Source organism: Protopterus annectens, chromosome 3.part1 (assembly GCF_019279795.1).
Source record: "Protopterus annectens isolate FY-2018-M chromosome 3.part1, PAN1.0, whole genome shotgun sequence".
Classification (NCBI taxonomy): Eukaryota; Metazoa; Chordata; order Ceratodontiformes; family Protopteridae; genus Protopterus; species Protopterus annectens.
In genome coordinates, this window is record NC_056732.1 from 1,308,030,997 (window position 1) to 1,308,052,796 (window position 21,800).

Sequence of the window (21,800 nt, forward strand, 5' to 3'; positions counted from 1 at the left end):
GCTTTGGGGGTGTTTTTTTAAAAAAAATAAACCCCCAAAAAAAAACAGGAGAAATCTCAGGTCGGGTCACAGTTAATGTAAATGGTCACAAAGTACACTTATCTGACTGACATTACCAATTTCTTGTCAGACAGTTTGAATGTGGATTTCACCACCCTGTCGTTACACAAGGGCCACATTTCCAGACCTGAAGAATGTAAAACCTGATGATTCACAGACACTCTAGTTAAAACATCTCTTTACCAAAGTCCAAACCACAGTGGCAATGGTACTGGACAGTGTCCCTGGCTGTGTCATACACAAGCTAACGTATGAAGTCACCACTCACCTAAACACTCTGTCCAGCTGCAGCCTCTATACAGGTTACATACTTGTGGAATGACGCGCGGTAATGGTGTTCACAGTTCACAAGGGTTGAGCGATGTCTTCTTCTTCTTTTCCTTTCAGATGCTCCCATTAGGGGTCATCACAGTAGATCATCTGTTTCCATTTCTTCCTGCCCTCTGCATCTTGCGCTGTCACACCATCCACCTACATGTCCTGATAAACCTCATCTTAGGCATTCCTCTTTTCCTTTTACCTGGCAGCTTCATCCTTAGCATCTATTTCACAATATACTCTGCATCCCTCCTCAGCACATGTACAAACCAACTTAATCCTGCATATCTGGCTTTGTCTACTAACCTTCAAACCTGGGCTGACCCTCTAATATACTTATTCCTAATCCTGTTCAATCTCATCACACCTTGTGCAAATGTTAACATAAATTGATTAAGGGTAGAACTACAACAGATGACAACAGATCCTGGAAACTCTCACCCTATAAGCCAGACAAATGTTATCTGGAAGACTATGGAGCACAGCATTATGGAACTCATTAACAGAGGCATTATGAACCTGCAAACACTGCACCATACCCACTTAGGTACTCTAAAGGCCAGATTCATGGCTCCTACATCTAGTAGACTTCAAGCCAGTTAACAAGGCTATAGGAGAGGGAGGGGAGGTCCACTCAGCCAAGCTATAGCTCACCAGCAATTCATACCCATCCCACATTCTGGTATTATACATAACCTCAACAGACTGACCATAAACAATTGTTAGATGATGGATTGACAACTGATACACAGATGTAGGACACACAGTAACATTTGCAGCCTCCATGTACAATTCTATGCCAGTAAATAGTGGTATTCACCTGCACTCAGTCCTGGGACCCCTCCTGTTTGGCATATAGCTTTCTTAGGTACAAGCAAACACAGTAGGGATATGTCTGCCCACATTTGATGAAAATGCATACTGTGGGCTATACTTTATTCTCCAGATGACACACACATCCTCCAAAAGGGTATCATAGAGACAGATACCTGGTGTCAAACTCATGCTGTAAAGCTATAAGCCAAAGAAAGCATAGTTATCCACTTTTAGAAAACAAAGTATCCCCAGAGTACCACATAGGTAGTAGCCCCCAAAATGTGGAACAGGTACTAATGTATACATAGAGCCATGTGTTTAGTCATCTCTCCTTTGATAATCACATTAACAAAGGGTTTTGGAAATCCCTTTGTAGAGCACATAAGCAATAAAGGGTTTGCATGCAGACCCACAAAGGTTGTTGCACACCTATAATGATTAGTCATCTTTGCCAGACTTTGCTTGCCTTGGAACAGGATTCAAATATACCTCAAGCATAAACCCTCACTCACACTCTTCAATAGAAACCGTGATGAGTGGATGTGAAACAGAAGACGTAGCCCAGGAATCACTGCAGTGGCTAAGCTTGTCACAAGCATACAGAAGTGACCTAAGGTCTGGAAAGTGCCAGCACGCTCTGGCAAAGATAACAGTCTCCAAAAACATTGCTTTTCCCCAGGGAGAGACACACACTCACATAGTTGGCAAGTGCAGGATTCAGTCCCCTACCTAACTACATTATAATACTACAGCAGTACACATTTACATGACGCGCTATACACATTAGTGGGATTTCACCTTTCCACAGGTATATTTGTAGGATGGTGACATCATCAGACTTCACAAAGATGAGTATACCACTTTTAAGGGGTTTGAGTAGTCTCCAAAAAGGTTGCTTTTCCCAAGGGAGACAATCATAGTTGGCAAATGCAGGAATCAAACCCCTATCTAACTACATTTTGATATTACTGCAGTATGTAGTTACATGACACACTATACACATTAGTAGCATTTTACCTTTCCACAGGTATATTTGTAGGATGGTGACATCATCAGACTTGACAAAGATGAGTATACCACTTTTAAGGGGTGTGAGTAGTCTCCAAAAATGTGGCTCCTCCTCAGGGACACACACACTCACAGTTGGCAAGTGCAAGAATCAAACCCCTACTTAACTACATTATGATACTACAGCATTAGGCATTTACATGACACGCTTTACACATTACTGGGATTTCATCTTTCCACTGGTATATTTGTAGGATGGTGACCTCATCAGACGTAACAAAGATGAGTATACCACTTTTAAGGGGTGTGAGTAGTCTCCAAAAATGTTGCTTTTACCCAGAAAGACACTCGCACACACAGGTGGCAAGTGCAAGAATCAAACCCCTATCGAACTACATTATGATACAACAACAGTATGTATTTCTACAACACGCTATACACATTACAGAGATTTCACCTTTCCACAGGTGTATTTGTAGGATGGTGACATCATCAGACTTGACAAAGATGAGTATACCACTTTTAAGGGGTGTGAGTAGTCTCCAAAAATGTTGCTCCTTCCCAGGAGGACACACACACTCACAGTTGGCAAGTGCAAGAATCAAACCCCTACTTAACTACATTATGATACTACAGCAGTAGGCATTTACACAACATGCTATACACATCACTGGGATTTCACCTTTCCACAGGTATATTTGTAGGATGGTGACCTCATCAGACTTAACAAAGATGAGTATACCACTTTTAAGGGGTGTGAGTAGTCTCCAAAAAGGTTGCTCATCCCCAGGAAGACACACACATAGCAAGTACAGGAATCAAACCCCTATCTAACTACATTATGGTACTATAGCAATATACATTTACACAATGCACTATATACATGACTGGAATTTCACCATTCCCAGGTATATTTGTAGGATGGTGACATCATCAGACTTGACAAAGATGAGTATACCACTTTGAAGGGGTGTGAGTAGTCTCCAAAAAGGTTGCTCTCTCTCCCCAGGGAGAGATAGACACGCACACACAGTTGGCAAGTGCGGGGTTCTTAATCCAAACTAAGTACCTCTTTACACTTCAGCAAGCAATATGGAGTTACAGGGTGCAATACAGACATTACTTGCTGACAGTTTGCCCAAAGGTTTATTTCACATTTGCTAACCTCAACAGGCTTATCATACTAGGTGTATTGTGAGTGTATTGTATGCATAGGCCATGACCATATCATATATGGGTTGAGGCACCACATGCTGGCACACACAGGGTCAAACCGGTGGCTAAGCTCTGTCAACCCAATACTGGACAATACAGTCAAGAGGAGTAGGGTCATACAACCACAACACCAACAGTCTCACATAGACCTACAATATAAGCACCAGCAAAACACACACATAAATACACATTACCATACTTGGAGAATACAAATATTAATCTGAAAAAGAGAGAGTGTCCTCCTAAGCAGACAAGCAAGCAACATGCACCTCCAAGCACACGCCAGAAAACACATAATACACCAAAGCAGTGTGCCTCACAACAGGCCCTAAGGCAAAACAACATACCCAACACACTAGTAATAGGTGACTCCATAGTCAGGCACACAGATGTTCCACTCACTCGGCTGGACAAAGGGAAGGTTACTGTCAGTTGTCTGTCAGGTGCTATGATCCACCACATAACACAAGCACTTACATCACTCCAGAACAGGTACATAGATGACATGTTCTTTGTACATGTCAGTGTGAATGATCCGAGACATACCTCCCAGGACAACATAACAAGAGATATATAGTAGTTCTATGATCATGTAGCCCAGGCTGGTATGACCCTGCCCTTGAGTAGCATCTTACCTTCACCTACATGGTACTGCAATATAACAGAAAGATGATAAACTACAACAATTGGCTGAGCTTCTGGTGTCATTCAAAGGGGATCCAGTCTTTGTCTGCCTGTGATGACATGGTAGACAAGCCTTGTTGCTTTGCTAGAGATGGTTTGCACCTGTCCCCCCTATGCTTCTGAATACTGGCCAAGGCTCTTGCTGTCCCCATATTACCTTTTTAGGCAAGGCTCAAAGGTTCATAGGTACATAAGTAGGTACTAGGCTATCAGCCCTGGGGCCTATACAAGCCCAGCCAAAAAGGTACCCTGGCTTTTGCCACCCAAGAAATGTATTTTCCTGTGCCACTGTTGAGCAGAAACACAGAAGTGATCCCCAGGGTGAATTTCCTATTTCCCATCCAATCATCAAGATTTTTCTTGAAGAGTGCTAATGAGGAACTTTGTTTGATATAGATAGGTAGTTTATTCTGGAGTATGTGAAGTCTCTGGGACAGGAATCTATCCCTCCGGCATGTTCTGTTTATTGTGGTGACAAGGTTTAGGTCCCTAGAGCATGTAGCTGGGAGGGATTTCTTTAAGTGGAGCATGTCCAACAGCTCTGGGTTTGACATAGCTTTGTATGTTAGGCAGAGATCAAGTCTGAGTAGGCGATATGCGATGGAGTAAAGCTGGAATTTTTTAAGATGGTCTGTGTAGGGCATGTGTTTGAGGCCGGTAATCCTCTTTGTGAGATATTTCTGTGGCCTTTCCAGTTGTTGTAGATGTCTTGTGAGGTACATACCAAAAGGGGCGTTGTACTCTATAATGGATCTAATGAGTGATGAGTAGAGGGGAACAATGACCTCTTTTTTTCTGCATGAGAAACCTTTTGCGATGAGGTGTGCCACGTAGAAGGATTTCCTGACTATTGTGGCGATGTGATTATCAAAGGAAAGACTACTGTCCACCTGTGTCCCAAGGTCTCTTATCACACTTTTGGTGTTCAGTATACTACCGCCTATGTTGTAGTTCATGGGTACAGAGTTTTTACCAAATGGGATGACAATGCACTTTTTGGCATTGAGCTTGAGGCCATGGCTTTGACACCAGGCATCTGTCTCAGTGAGGCCCTTTTGTAGGATGTCCACATCGTTAGTAGTTTCAATTATGGCTCCTAGTTTGCAGTCATCTGCGAACTTCATTAGCCAAAGACCTTCTGTGTTAGCCTGTACTTCAGAGAAGTAGATACCAAACAGGACAGGACCCAGGACTGAACCTTGTGGTACTCCACTTGTCACTGGTCTGAAGTCGGATTTGGAGTCTGCTACTTTCACAGTGTGGGTTCTGTCAGTGAGCCAGTTGGCAACTCATCTTGTGACATAGGGATTTATACCTAGTTTAGTGAGTTTATCTATAATTCCAGAGTACGCGAAAAAGTGAAATACCAACCACGAAGGATGTTGTCAGAAATATACGATGTTAAAACACTTGTAGTAGGTCAAAGAGAGTCCAAGAACTTGCAAAATATCCAAAAGCTTTATTTAGGAGAACAAAAAATGAGCGCTTTCGCGTAGCCATCCACGCTTCATCAGATAATGATTTCCAAACAGCTGTTGTGTATTTATACATCTGCTAAGCACGGGAAACTAGTTAATTGAGATAAAATAATTCATTTAAAAGAATCATATATTGTACATATATTATTTAAAACATGGGTGCAAAATTCATTTCTATTATATATATATAGATACCTAATTCTCATAAAAAATAAAACGTAACAAAAATACATATTCTTTAAGGATGTGGTGATGCAATGCGCTTGAATTTCTTATATATCTGGCTAACAAAAACAGATCAATATAATATGTCTGCGTATATGTCTAGTTAGTATATCATAAAATTACTCTGATAAATTAATGAATATGCTTTATATGTTATACAAAGGATTGAACATGACGGTTAGTAATAATGCTTTTTATTTCTGTCAAGTCCGTCAATCATAAACAATAAGTTCATATTGAAACAACCATATTCTCAAATTTAAATATTGTCACTTGATGAGAAGAAAGATGTAAGGTATTTTATATATGTCACGATGGATAAATAGGTTTAATTCATGTTATTTATGAATAAAGAATGCTAATATGTCTACCCAAATCAAACATAATGTAAAATGATATATATATATTTTAAAAATATTATGTTAAAATGTGCATTGTATGCATAAAATATAAATGTATATATGTGATATGTTGTAAATGCACATATATTTACAATTCAATATTCATATGATTAGATGAAATGAATGTAGATGTAACTAGAGCATATTATTTTCTATATAGCAATGCAGGCTTAATAGATAAGTAATTATTAATGCCTGGGGGTATATGTGCACCTAATTTTAGTATCCAATTTAGCTCAGCGAGAGCCAAATCATTCTCTGAGTCCCCACCTCTGATGTTTTGTGGTATCACTTGTAGAACTCTAAAACAAAACGAGTGGGTGGGATATTCAACAATATGTTTGGCTAGTGCGTTGGTTTCCACAGCCTTACGAATATCATATAAATGGTTATATATTCGCTCTTGTAGTCTCCTCTTAGTTAACCCTACATAAAATGCCTGGCATACTGTACATGTGGCAAGATAAATTAAATTGCGTGTGTGGCAGCTAGCATAAAACTTGGGAACAAAAACATAATTAGTATTTGGGTGTTTAAAAGGTTGTATTTCTGTTATATATTTACATCTATTGCATTTGTGACATGGAAAAGTACCTTTATTAACTGATTCAATGATGTTCTTTTCATTACTTTTTTCATTCAACATAATATTATGATCACTACATAAAATTCTTTTAAGGTTCCTGCTGTTTTTATATAGGAATCTGGGATATTTTCCTACGATGTCTTTCGTTTGTGAATCAATAGTTAAGATGTTCCAATTGTCCTGAATAATTTGTTGTATGTGTTTAATATCACTAGTATACGTAATAGTATATTTTATGTAGTTTTCGACTCTATCATTCCTTTTATAGTTATTGGATGAATGTATATTATAGCATGTATAAAGACTGTCATTTTCTAGGGGTATTCTATAAACTGGCTCACAGACAGATCCCACAATAAAAACAGTTACTTGCTGCATGTCAGACTCTAAACTGGTAACAACTGGTGTCCCCCAGGGTTCAGTCCTGGGGACCCTTCTGTTTGGTATAGACTTCTCTTCTCAGAAGTACATGCCAACACAGGAGGGTTGTGGTTGACTAAGTTTGCTGGGAACTGTAAAGTGTTTGCCATAATAGATTCCCCGGATGACACAAATATTCTCCAGAAGGGACTCTATGAGATAGATGTGTGGTGTCAGAATCATGGCCTTAAGCTCAATGTGAAAGAATGCATAGTAAACCCCTTTGGGGGAAAACAAAGTACCTACACACTACCACATAGGTGTTACCCCCTAAAAACTGACAAGGTAATAAGGGATCTGGGGACACAAGTAGATAGATTAGGAAATCCTGTGGCCCACCTAATCAACAAAGGGTTTGCATCAGGATCAAAAGAGGTAGTGGTGACCTTCTACTCTTAAGTCATTAGACCCATCATTGAGTACAATGCACCATTTTGGATGTACTCGACTAAGCATATCCAGCAGCTGGAGAGACCACAGAGGTACCTCACCAAGAGGATTACTGGCCTCAAACAGTTGTGTTATACAACACAACTGGTAAAACTAAATCTGTTCTCCGTTGCGTACCACCTACTCAGAGGCACACTCTGTCTAACATACAGAGCCATGTCCAATACATAACTGTTGAACATGCTCCATCTAAGGATAACAAAACTGAGTCGCACTACACACTCCAGGGATATGAACCTCATCACAACAATGAATACAACATGCTGGTGGGATAGAGTACCCTCCCAGACACTTGCCTTACTGTGGAACAGAGTCCCAATGTACATCAGACAGAGTCCCTTGCTGGCACTCTTCAATAGGAAGCTTGATGAGTGGATGGGGAAACAAACAATTTACGCCAGGCATCACATCAGCAGCCCTACTAGAAAGGGGCTTATGGTACTAACTATTAGAACTAGGGCTTAGGAGACTAACCAATGGGGTGGTGAAAGCTGCACAACTTGCCTAGGCTAATATATGCCTTCGTGAAGATAGTCTACTACATACCTATGGATCTATGTGACAGGTACATGTCTACAGATAGTAGATGTGTACTTCATTGTACAGTCATGTTGTACAGCAGGCACATGCACCACATACACTGTAATGCTTACAGATGCTGGTGGCTATTACGTACAGTGGGTGAGATGTGCACCTCATGTCTTTTGTGCCATTGGGATGTGTGCTGGGTGGGACAGTCCTGGATGGCTCCCTGTCATGGTCACCCTCTTATACACATCTCTGCCCATCCATCTTTGGCTTATTATACTGTGTTCCCCCTACATATATATAGATACATAGGTAGGTAATAGGCTATCTGCCTGAAAGCATATATTAGTATGGCCAGAGTGTGCAGCTATCACTACACATTGAGTTAGTTCCCTATGCCTCTGTGTAGTAGAGCTGATGAAGTGATCCATGGTGTGACAGTTCAGTTTCACATACACTCATCAAGGCTTCTCTGGAAGAGTGTCAGTGAGGGACTCAGCTTAATGTAGGTTGGGAGACTGTTCCAAAGCAAGGGAAGTCTGTGAGTTAGTAATGTATCCCTCCAACATGTTCTATTTATTGTTGTGATGATTATATCCCTAGAGCATGTGGCACAGTGAGCTTGGGTTTACATCAGATAGAGCATGTCCATGAGTACTGCATTGGACACGGACCTGTCTGTTGGGCAGGGATCGCCTGAGTAAACAGTATGCAACAGAGTACAGATTGAGTTACTTCAGTCTTGTTGCATGGGGCAACTGTTTGAGGCCAGTAATCCTCTTGTTGAGGTACTTCAGTGGTCTTTCCAGCTGCTGAAGGTGCCTAGTCAGATTCATTGCAAGCGTGTCATGGTACTCTCTGATGGGTCTGATGACTGATGAGTACAGGGAACCTCCTTTGACCTACATGCAAAGACCTTGGCAATTTGTGGGAACACATAGCATGATTTTCTAACCACTTTGTGAATGTGTTTCTGGAAGTAGAGATGACTACCCACATGTGTCCATAGATCCCTTATTATTACCTCCATATTTAGGGTGTTGGCACCTATGTGGTATTTGTATGACTGTAGCTTGAGGCCATAATTTTGACACCACATCTGTCTGACTGAGACCCTTTTTAAGGATGTCTCTGTTGCCCCAAATATCGATTATGACTTTTTGCAGTCATCCACAAACTTTGCTAACCATAGCCCTCGTGTGTTTGACTGTATTTCTGAAAGGTATACACCAGACAAGAGGGGTCCCAGGACTGAGCCATGGGGGACAGCAGTTGTTACCAGCTTACAGTCCAACAGGGAGACCACAAATCTTACCTTGTGGGATCTATCTGTGCCCCAGTTGGCAATCTATCAGATGACATACGTGTTCATGCACAGGTTGTTGATTTTGTGGATAAAACATGCATGGGATGTTGGAAAATGGTTTTTCATGGTCTATGTAGGCCATGTGGAGCTCATTTCATTGATGTATGTCCTGGGTAACTGCCTTGAAAACTGTCTAGCAGGTTTAGGGACCATGATCTACCCCTGACCAAACCAAAATGGGTAGGGTTGGGTGTTTGTAGGCTCCAAATAGGTCTGTTTATGAGTTCCATAATGATGGACCCCATTGCCTTGCAGATCAGGCTTATTAGGCTTATAAGACAGTAGTTCCCATGGTCTGTTGTGCACAAACACTTGTGGAGTGTGCCAAATGTTGCGGTAACCCATTCAACAGTTTCATATCCTGTACAGAGGGTGAGTCTCAACAGACTGTTCAGGTTCAGGGTCTGTTTGTTTTGGAGTTCACATATTACACAGCCAGGGACACCAAGTCATCCCATAGATGCCGTGTTTTTAGGTTTGGATAGAGCTGTTTAAAAATTGTATATGTGATTTCTGGCTTTTCACAATCTCCAGGTATAGTAATGGGTCCTTTTGTCAGTGAGAGGGGGTAAATATGTATAAACCTGTCTGACAAGATGTTGGCAATGTCAGTCATGTACACGTATTCATTTACACATTGCACTGACTCAGAACATATATGAGTTTACATTGATATTTATGACATAGCTAAAGAAAGCTTCATGGTTCTCTATGGACTCTGGCAATATTTTTGCCAGAACATGGCTTAGATAATGCTAGGAGTGCTCATTGTTTCTTGATAATATTGATCGGAGATTTATTGATCTTCTTTGTATTTTCACTTTCTTTGAACAACTTAAGTACTTGTATTACATAGTTTGATTATGACAGGGGTCCAATATATTATATGGGTCTGTTTTCATATCACTGTGTGCACAAGGTAGGATTGCTGAATAGTGACGTGTCTGGAGTAAGAATTGCAACTGCCAGATATGTGTGGACCACTGCTGTACTCAGACATGGCCTGTGTGAGCATGCTCAGTATGACGTTTTGGTATGTTGTTGACTGAAATTTGCTTTGTTTGTTTAAGTGTGTGAGCATGCCCAATATGACCTTTCAGTATGTTGTTGACTGACATTTGCTAAATTTGTTTAAGTGTGTGAGCATGCCCACTATGGGCATATATATACTATATATGTGTGTGAAAATTCAAGTTGGTTTTTACTTCAGGGCTCACCTTTGTGTTGTACATCAACAGGAAGCACGCTGTGCCTACAGGGCTTTCATGAGTCAATTTGCATAGACTTATCAACATTTCTGCATACAGGGGGGACAGCTATTATTTGTACATTTCTATCAGGGTGCACACCTGATTGTTACTGTGGGTGTACATAGGATAAGGGGTACACCTGCCTTTATACACATTTGCTAGGCCTGCACTGCTATGTCAGGTACTCAATTTCAAGTCTGTACTGTTGCCTATCATACTGGCTTGAGGCATACCACTGTACTACAGACCTTAGCTTCCAATTACATGCATATTAGTTTTTGACTTCATAGCCTACCCAACCCACATCACACTGCCTGGCCTGCTGTTATCTGTCTGCATAGGCCTGGGAGAGGTTACTCATATGCCTCTTCAGAGGGCATGATACAGCATTTGTTTGTGTTTGCGTTTGTCTACAGTTGTCCTGCTGGCTGTGACTGTTAGGTATGTGATCCCCCCCCAACTAGTATGTGTGAGTGACTTAAGTTGTGTCTGTGCCAGTGAATTGCTGTCATGACTTAGTGGTTCAGTACTGTGACTATAGCGCACAGTATCCTGAGTTTGAATCCTGTCTCTGCTTTTTATTTTCCTGCTGGGCAGACCTGACTGGCTAAGGAACAGTAAAGCAGGTGTGAGTGTGTTTACCCAACTTTGCTCGACTTTGCCCAATTTTGCCAACGCTGCTCAACGTTGCTCAACATTGCCTGACGTTGCCCGATGTTGCGCTGGTTAGCGCGGTGCACAGCTATGTGCAATTGTATTTAAATATGATCAATACTGGTAAAATATGCTTAGCAGTGCTTTATATTGTTTAAAATAGGGCACTCATGCCTCAGGTGGTGCTGCAGGGCTGCCTATGTCGGATGCACATAGTAAACTCCCTATACATGTTTGAAAACAGGTAGTGTCAAGTTAGGCATCCCTTTTACTGTATGTATGAGTCAGAGAGAGGTGTCATTTCCAGGGTTCCTACTGAGTCAGTGTATGTGCTATGCGTTGCCTCTTTACCAAGGCCAGGGCATACTGGGCATGCCTCCTTCTGCCTACTGGGGCAGGCTCAGGTTGTTCCTCCTCTGAGTCACGGTGTGCCTGTGCGGGCCTTGGCAATGGTGGGGGGCTGTTTGGCCCTGCCCCATGCTGTTCCTGCTGCAGCTGTTTCAGCAGGATCATATTGTGTTGCATGGCACATACCATAACAATTTGGGTACATGTAGTTGGTGAGTACTGCAAGGCTCCACCAGATGTGTCCAGGCACCGGAACCATGACTTGAGCATCCCAAACACATGCTCAATTATGTTTCTTGTTTATGCGTGTGCCTCATTATGGAGTTCTTGTTCTGGTGTGTGTGCATTTCTGATGGGTGTCATCAGCCATGGCTCCAGTGCGTATCCAGCATCTCCCACTAGGTGACCATCAGGGATGTCCCCATTGGCAAATCTCTGGTACAGCTGTGTCAGATGCCAGATGTGGGAATCGTGATAGCTTCCAGGCAGCCAGCACACACATTCATTATTATGCCCTGGGCATCACACATGACCTGGCACTTGATGGAGGGAAGCCCTTGCAGTGGATGTAGACCCTACCCCACTCACTGGATGGTGCTTTGATGCATATGTGCATGAAGTCTTTTCCACCCACTACCTCAAGGTATTCTGCTATTTGGTGGAAACGATGCATATTGCTGGCCAATGCCCCACGGGAATTGGGGAAATATATGTGGTCACCGACATGTGCTGACATGGCATCCAGGAACTGGTGGAGTACCCTGGATGCTGATGCCTGTGAAATCCCCATCATATCACCAGTTGGTCTTTGGAAGGTACCTGTAGATAGTATTCTTAGGTCAACACATACCTTGGCATCCACTGGGATGGGTTCCCCTCTGTTGGTTCTGTGTGTTAAGTGTGGCCAGCACAGCTCAACAATTTGCTGTAGGAGGTCTCTGTCAACCCTATAGCACTCCACTATCTCCAGCTTATGTAGCCCCTGGTAGGTTACCCTGGGTCTGTACACTCTTTGCCATCTCCTCACTGTGGGTTGCTCAGCAGCATTCACAACATCACCACCCTCAGCACCTTGCATATGTTGGTTTATGATAGCAAGAGCAGCCCCTAACATTTTGTCTGACTTAAGCTTTTTAAGCTTTCCCTCTTTGTATACTGCAGTGTTGCAGAGTTCTTGGGAAAAAACAGGGGGTAATGCTGTTTGCAGAGTTTAAAGTGCTGGGCTGGGCTGGGCTAGTCTGCTGTCTGTGTAATTGGCTGATTCTGATATATTTCACCTGGCAGCTCTGCTAGTTCTCCTTGGTTAATTTTCTACTACTTCTTTTCCTTCCTTTTGCCTTTCTGTTTCTGCCCGGGGGAAGCACCGCACAAACAAACACTGTGTGCATGTTTGCAAGGAGTTTCCTATCTTTTAACATTGTGCACCTTTGGTATGAGGTTTTCAAATAGGACAACTGTAGGCACGCCTCTTGCAATCCTGAGCACCTCAAAGCAAACATAAGCCACTGTGCTCCAATTAGCTTACAGCCTGTCTTACACACCCTGTCATGATGTCACCTATATTCTACTCTACTACTCACCTACTCCTATTCTTACACTTGGGACATGGCTCACATGCTGAGGACAATTGGGATTCACTATCCTTATCCTCATTTGTATAGGATTGCCTACTAATGCATGGTTACATGTCTCACACTGAGCTTCCCCCCCTTAGCAATCACTCCTCAGTGACCATGTTGTCTTCAGCCTGCCATTCACCTGCATGGCAGAATAAGCTTCTTAGTGAAAATGCCTATTTTTGGCTTTTTTAAATTATTTTATTTTTTTTATAAGTGCCGCACGTTTGCACGGTGCTGCGCTATGCTTAAACATCATAGATCGGGGAAAAAAAGTTAAATTGTTATATTTTTAAACATTTATAAATGCCAATGGCCTTATATTTGGCCATTGGCATGCTTCCTCAACTGTATGTATCCTTTATTTGGAGCTGTCATAGCTCCGTTTAGCTATTTGCAGAACGGTACTCTGTTACCAATGGAGTACATTTCTGCAGCTAACACTAATCTTCCACGGGCAGGTTAGTGTTTCCTGGATTGCAAATTTGCCTCATTTGCATGGCTTTCACCAGTAAATTAGGTCATTTGCATACCATGACGCTGTCCGTGCAAGAGTAGCTTTAGCAGCTCTCGTGCATGCCCCTGCCAGATGTACCTGGATCGCATGGCAGACATATTGCAGGTGTGAGCTCCTACACTCTTCTTGCACTCCATGCAAGCTTTCATAAATCCGGCCCAATGACTAAAATCAAAGTCCAAACTCACCAACTTAGACATGCACACAATCCAAAAACAAGGACAGTACTATAACTCTTAGAACACTGAAACTGGAGTATCAATTACCTGATATGAATCTGTAAACATGTTTGTAAACCATTTTGTACCACTATAGCCAATTTAGAACTCAACTATTTAACATTAACATTAACATTAACATCAGACACACACTAATGGATTACTTTATGGCAATTTCCTAACTCTCTTTTTTTCTCTTAGAAACATGCACGGCACTCTATATAAATATCTATTACTGCTAACATGCTAACACACTGCTATGAAAATGCTTAAGTTTGGAATATGGAATAATTCATATTAACATAATAAGTATTATATATATCTACTCTTTCCTGAAACCAGTATGTTCAGAATCAAGAAAATCTACTATTGCATAGCTATCTTTTTTAAAAAATGTTTTATATTAATGTGATGAATGATGCTAAGGTTTTACTTTATTGTGTGTGATGATGCTCTTCATGTTTTGTTATAGTGTGACTATATATTTAACATTTTTTTATTACCTTGTTTTTGACATAGTTCTCTGTGTAAAATAATTTCTAATTACTTCTAAATGACTAATTGTAAATTTTACTTTTCCAATTTGCCTAAGTAATGTCTGAAAATGGTCCAAGGAACAGATATCTTTCCCAGCTATCAAAAGATGAAAGAAATTAAAAAAAAAACTGCTGCTTGGTGGGTACTCATCCTTGGCTGTTTATCCTTCTGCTGTACATATAACTTCTGCTAGGTGTCAGACTGTGTAGTTGGCCAGGTTGTTAGATCTAGATCTAGACACTGCAACAGCCATATGTTTAATTTCCAGAGCCTCTATTTACCTGTTGTTTGACCCTGAACAAGTCACTTTACCAGTCATTGATTCTGGATCACCCCTGAAAACAAGTTTCATGTCAAGTGTACTTACCTAGTAGACATTCTGATTTCATGAAAAGCGTACATTTTGCATGATCAAATTATTATAATTTTACATTCTGTAGACGCATACCAAAAAGTGATTCCCCAAACAGATCATGTGATTTGCTTTTCTCAGGCTTTTCCTGCTATGGATGAAGATTTTATTTGGGATGAATATGCTGTTTCATGTTTAATATTCTTGTTATGAAAATAAACACTTACATAATCACGTTCTTCTCTGTCCAGTGGTTCTGTCACATAAATGTTGCCTTCTTTGTCAATGGAAAATGGAAACTTAGGATATCGTTCCTTCTGGTGAAGCTCATAGACTGCACCTGGTTCGTTCCATTGCACCTGCAAGTTTTAACAATGAATGTAACAACAGTGGCTTCATTTCTATGTAATGTTTGTTCAGTTACTTTTAGACTCTCACCAGATAGGACCATGTCCTTCTGAATCATAATTCAATGAAAATATTCTGCTGAATCTCAGTTCACTGATTTTCAACTGCATCTATATCAAAGCTCAGGTAGGTGAAGGGATTTAGTCTCAGTGTGTTGTTCAAACCTGCAGGAGGTCATGCATAAAAGTCATGCTATAATAATGTTAGGAAGTTGTGTACTGAAAGATTGTGTGGGTTATTTTACTATTTCCTTTAGGTGACATGTCCCACTTCAAAGGAATTTTAGTGAGGGAGGTGTACTATATGGCATTGTGCTAAATTCTGCAATGCATTCAGTGAAGATGATATGCTATACGGTATTTTGCTTAACTGAAATATTCATTCAGTGAAGGGGTGTGCAATATGGTATTGTGCTAAACTGTGCAATATTCATTGAATGAAGGGGATGTGCTATATGGTATTGTGCTAAACTGTGCAATATTCATTGAATGAAGGGGATGTGCTATATGGTATTGTGCTAAACTGTGCAATATTCATTGAGTGAAGGGGATGTGCTATATGGTATTGTACTAAATCAGGCAATATCATGAATGCAAGTAGTACTACAATGGTGTTGGAGTATTTTGCTAATGTGTAGAATCCTTTTAAGTGCAGCTACTTTGTCAATCAGTAGAATTCCACCAAAGCTACCAAGTATCTTTCTGGGTTTAAATGTTTGGCCAGTCCTTTTAATTTTATCATTAGAGTGTGCATATGCCAGACTCAAGGTAACATGATGGAACTATAATTTCTCAGAAAAACCTGTCAGTTCTAGTCTTGCATATTAATGACCATTATCTGACATGCTAACATTGGGAATGCCATGGTTTGCAAATATAGATTTCCGAGCATTAATGGCAGCTTGGACTTTAGATAGCTGGAGTATCATCCATTTTATGAAATTTTAGTAAATTCATTTTGCAATTAGCACATATCACCGATTCTCGTTTGATGCTAGAAAAAATCCATACCAACCTTATGCCACTCTCTTCCTGGAAATGAGTAAGGCATCACTGATGCACTTTATTTACTATTATTATTATTTTGATACAAATTACAGAACAGCACACACAGATTTATAAAGTATTCTGTATTTGTCTAGCAGTTTGGTGGAGATGTATAAGACTATATGCTGCAAGTTCTAACATACAGCATCAAAATAATACATTCTGTGCTCTTTTTTTACTTAATTACTCCTAAATCTGAGTACTGAATTCCATTCAGTGTTTTGCTTTGTTTTAGTTGAACTTACACACTTTCTTTAACAGACATAAAACACTATGTTTTGTCTCTAATGAAAATCAGAGTTGAATTTTCATTGAATGGGACTTTTCTGTTCAACCCAAACCCAAACTTTCAATATTCTCATCTCCAAAACATCCTCACTTCTTCTTTTGGCTTTTCCCGGTTAGGGGTCACCACAGCGGATCACCTGTCCACTCATGATTGGCAGTGGAGTTTTACTGTGTCGAGTTGCCAGCCCGGCACCCAATCTCCCACAGAAGGCACACACACACTCACACCTAGGGCCAATGTAAAGTGTCCAATCCACCTACAGCATGTCTTTGGGAGGAAACCAGAGCACCCAGAGGAAACCCACGCAATCACAGGGAGTACATGCAAACTCAGCACAGAAGGCACCCCGGCTGAGGATCAAACCAGAGAACCTCTTGCTGTGAGGCGGCAATGCTAACCGCTGCATCATTGCGGCCACCGCATTTCTGAAATTGTATGAGTTTTTAAGGCTAGTTGAAAGAAAGCCGGTTCATTTTCAGTTAATCTTTCATAATAGTTGATTCTGTTCATGTAGCTATAATGACTCATCCTATATTTTTCTATCTCCTAACTTGCTTTTATCAAGCAGATTATATTTTATTTTTCACATTTTAAATATCCTGCAAACTTCACTGCAAACTAAACAGAACTCTGCATAAAGGTTACTAAGCAATACTTTTTTCTTCTTAAAAATAAAGTGTCTTTTCATTTAATTTTACACAGACCTTATTTTAAATCTGCATAATGACCCATCTACAAATCTACAGTTTGTGATATTGTTTTGTATATACTTAAATCCTGTCGGATCATTTCTTCAAAGTACTCTATACTGGAATATTATATCTTTCTCTGTCTAATGGCTTAAGTCAAGGCAGAAAGGGTCTTTGAATTGTATACCTATCTGATCAACAAAGGTAAAAAATGAATTAGTAAGTAAGTAAGCAAATAAATAAACATACAGTCACAAATAAGTAAACATATGCATGCATGCATACACCTTATGTACCTTATGCAATATTTTCTTGAAAATACTTTGTAATGGTTTAGAGTCACTCTCTTTCTGAACCTGTTTGCCATTAATATATTGATAACACTTCTCACAGTTAAAAATTAACACAACCAGCTCCCTTTTGATCAGTGCATACCTCCTCTGACAGTAAAAAAACCTCAGTAAATGTTGTGAACTCATACAAAAGGGAATTCCATTCATTCATCTAGTTCATTATTTTATACCTACTTTAGCCTAGCCAAGGTTACTTGGGAGATGGACCATATCCTAGCAAAGAAAAGGTATACAAGGCATAGAACCAGTTCTGGATGGGAAACCAGTCCATCTCAGGACACAGATGCAGATACACAGGCAGACAAACAGGCAGATAGACAAACACACATGCACACATGCTTGCACACTTTTCTATTGTACATATACCTACTAGTAATACAGAGAAATACCAATTCACCTAACTACATGTCTTTGGGATGTAGAAGAAAACAAAAGCAACTGACAAAAAATTAGCTGGACACAGGGAAGACATGCATACTTCACAGAGAAGGAACCCCAGTTGGGAAATGAGCCAGAAAAACAAGAGTTGTGAGACAACAATGTTAACCACCGTACTTTATGTCATCCTAGTAGCATTTCCCTCTTGTGAAATTTCAGTACTGATACCATTAGCAGTGTAATTAACAGATGCTGTAACATTTTTTTTTACATCAAAATACTTTAATGTACACTGTTGACCAATGACATGTAATCCAAAGAAATGTTCTTGTTCCACATTCCAATACCATGCTGTGTCATATTCCATATTATATAATGACTGGCCAGAAATATTCAAATAGGAGCACACTGATTAGTCAGCCCAACTAGTGTGCCCATTGTAAATCCAGGAATATACCAATGGAAAATGATCCGGTCATCGGGACTTTTTTCCATAAGTATATTCCATAAAATTTTACTTGTCTTTCTTTTTTTTCAATAAATTTACAAAACTGAAGACCTTAAACGAATGAGGGAGAAGGCGCAGAGAAAAATAAAAGGATAATCAGGTACATTTCGCAAAACTAAAGAAACGTACCTGATTATCCTTTTATTTTCTCTATCCTGTCTCTCCTGAATGTTAAAAATCTCCCGGTTTCTTTGTTTCTTAATAAAAAATAAATAAATAAATACAAAGCAACAGAGATTTTCCTTTCTTTGTTGTTTTCTTTACACAGCACTGATGTACTGCATAAGCGTGGGAACGCAAGTCTCATATGTATGCGCAGTACATCAGGAAAGCTCCAGGATACTGGAGAAAATGCAGAGGGGCACCACGGCGCCATCATACAAAGATATTAATTAAGAAAAGTAAGTATTTTTTTCTTAAATAATGTTATTGTATAATAGCAATAACCGACTCCGTGGTATCGTATATTGAAGATGTACCCATGGTTGGCTTTATTTAATCACTTGGGCTTTGCTCTCATGATTCAACCACACCAACGTGGGGAAATCTTCAATATACCTCACCAACATCATCAGTTACTGCTATAATGACACACAAATTACAGAGATTTGAGAAGAAAATTCCTCAGATATTATAACATGCACAGAAATTTCTTCAAAGTCTGTTTATCCTCTAGTAGCAGTAAATGCATTTCTCATATTTTCATGAGTTGGTCTCAGTTCCTTCAAAATTAAAGTTAGTATAGCCTAATTTCAAAACTCTGGTTTTCATTTACTTTTATTTAGCATGAGGTTGTATTTTCTCACTGTATTCAGTAACATCTCTATTAGTAGAAGGAGGAGAAGGAGAAGGAGAAGGAGAAAGAGAAGGAGGAGGAGGAGAAGGAGAAGGAGAAGAAGAAGAGGGAGGAGAAGGAGAAGGAGTAGAAGGAGGAGAAGGAGAAGGAGGAGAAGGAGGCGAAGGAGGAGGAGAAGGAGAAGGAGGAGGAGGAGAAGAAGAAGGAGGAAAAGGAGGAGAAGGAGGAGGAGGAGAAGGAGAAGGAGGAAGAGAAGGAGAAGGAGAAGGAGAAGGAGAAGGAGGAGAAGGAGAAGGAGGAGGAGAAGGAGAAGGAGGAGGAGAAGGAGGAGAAGGAGAAGGAGAAGGAGAAGGAGGAGAAGGAGAAGGAGGTGAAGGAGGAGAAGGTAAAGGAGGAGGAGGAGAAGGAGGAGGAGGAGGAGGAGGAGGAGGAGAAGGAGAAGGAGAAGGAGAAGGAGAAGGAGAAGGAGAAGGAGAAGGAGGAGGAGGAGAAGGAGAAGGAAAAGGAGAAGGAGGAGAAGGAGTCTGCCACTGCTTTTAATTCCATGTTTCCAATGAGTCCCTAAAAACTGTACTACCTGCAGAGCTATGCTTGGCAAATGCACCTCTGCTTTAGGACTATGATACCCCATCCATCTTTGTCTGCACAATTACACAAGAATGGACTATTCTACTTTTAAACTGCAGTTGAGCATCACCTTTTCATTCCTTCTGAGTCGTCATACAGTCTGCTTTGTTAACACATCTGTTATTGTAGAAATATTGCATTATTACTGCTCTAACATGTTATTGTAGAAATATTGCATTATTACTGCTCTGTTAACATCTGTTATTACAGTATTGCATAATTACTGTTCTGTTAGCATTTGGTATTGCAGAAATATTGTGTAATTGCTGTCCTGTTAACATCTGTTATTGTAGAATTATTTCATAGTTAGTTAGTTGATTGCTGCTGTTGTGAGTTACTCTGAAATGATTCTGCACTGTTTACTACAGCTGTTGTGAGTAATTCTGTGGTGCTCATATAGTACTTGTTTTTCTAGTGAAGTTAGTCCACTCTGTTAACCACTGTTACTATGGTGGTATTGTGAAATATTATTGTGAAGGACTCTATTGATTGCTGTTATTGTGATATGAAGTCCTTATGTAGTACCTGCATTTTGTCAGTGTCAGGGGCACAGCAGGTAGCATACTCACCTTTGGTACAGAAGGCTGTGGGTCCGATTATCACACTAGATAGATTGATTGCTGATGCTGCAAAGCAGCATAAGGAGGTGCTGTACTCCGGAGTGTGTCGTGTTTCAGATGAGACATTAAACTGACACCCCATCAGCCTGACTTGGTGGTAGACTCCATGGTTCCTATTGAAAATGGAAGGAGAAGTTCCCCAATCCCTTGGCCAAATTTCCCCCAGTAGTATAAATTCCATCTTTGGTTTCTCCTAAAAAGAGGCTATTAGCTCAGTATGGCTAACCTAGTCAACAAAAGCATAAATAAAAAATACTACACATTTAAAGGGTGGGAGGTTTAGCATACGGGTTAAAGCCTTTACCTCATACACACAGGGTAGAGGGCTTGATTCTCAGGTTGGGTTAATAGTTAAGCTTACAATGGTACTTGGGCAGTTAGTCTAGTATTTACCTATGAACTTGCCCATCGTACTCAGTATATTTATTTTAGGGCTCCATACTTTAACTATTAGGTAAATCTGTACTGATTTATTCTTATAATGGTTATATTGAAATTGTTTTTGATCTGCATTACAGTACTTCTAAATTTAAAATGTTATCACTTTGTGGCTTCTGTGCCATTCATTCCTTTTGATTGCCGCTGCTCATGCCTTTTCATTTGTACATACACATTTGTTTACTTTTTTAATACTACTAAGATTCCATAGAAGTTGTCTTCTATGGCCTCTGCTCTGGACTAGTCCTCACTGTAATCTAATACTGTGTAGTACAGGATGTGTGTGTGTGTGTGTGTGTGTGTGTGTGTGTGTGTGTGTGTGTGTGTGTGTGTGTGTGTGTGTATGTGTGTGTGTGTGTGTGTGCATGCGTGTATATGTGTGTGTGTGTGTGTGTGTGTGTGTGTGTGTGTGTGTGTGTGTGTGTGTGTGTGTGTGTGTGTGCTATACTACTAGGCCTACCCATTTACATACTTTGTGGTTCTTTGCCATTTTTACTTGTTGACTACTGTTGCTTGTGCCTTTTCATATATTCTTTTAAATATCATTACTAGTACTGTGTAATCCAATGTGCAGAAGTGCATGATTTATTGTACAATTGCA

General features: G+C 40.3%; 1 protein-coding gene across 1 annotated transcript in view; it reads right to left on the bottom strand.

Annotated features, from left to right (window-relative positions):
- The window catches only part of CDH17 (cadherin 17), a 776,088-nt gene that overhangs the window by 332,374 nt on the left and 421,914 nt on the right, over positions 1–21,800 (bottom strand). The window contains exon 9 of the mRNA XM_044067353.1: positions 15,275–15,406. Coding sequence (XP_043923288.1) covers positions 15,275–15,406 — 132 coding nt within the window. The remainder of the gene's footprint in view (positions 1–15,274; positions 15,407–21,800) is intronic.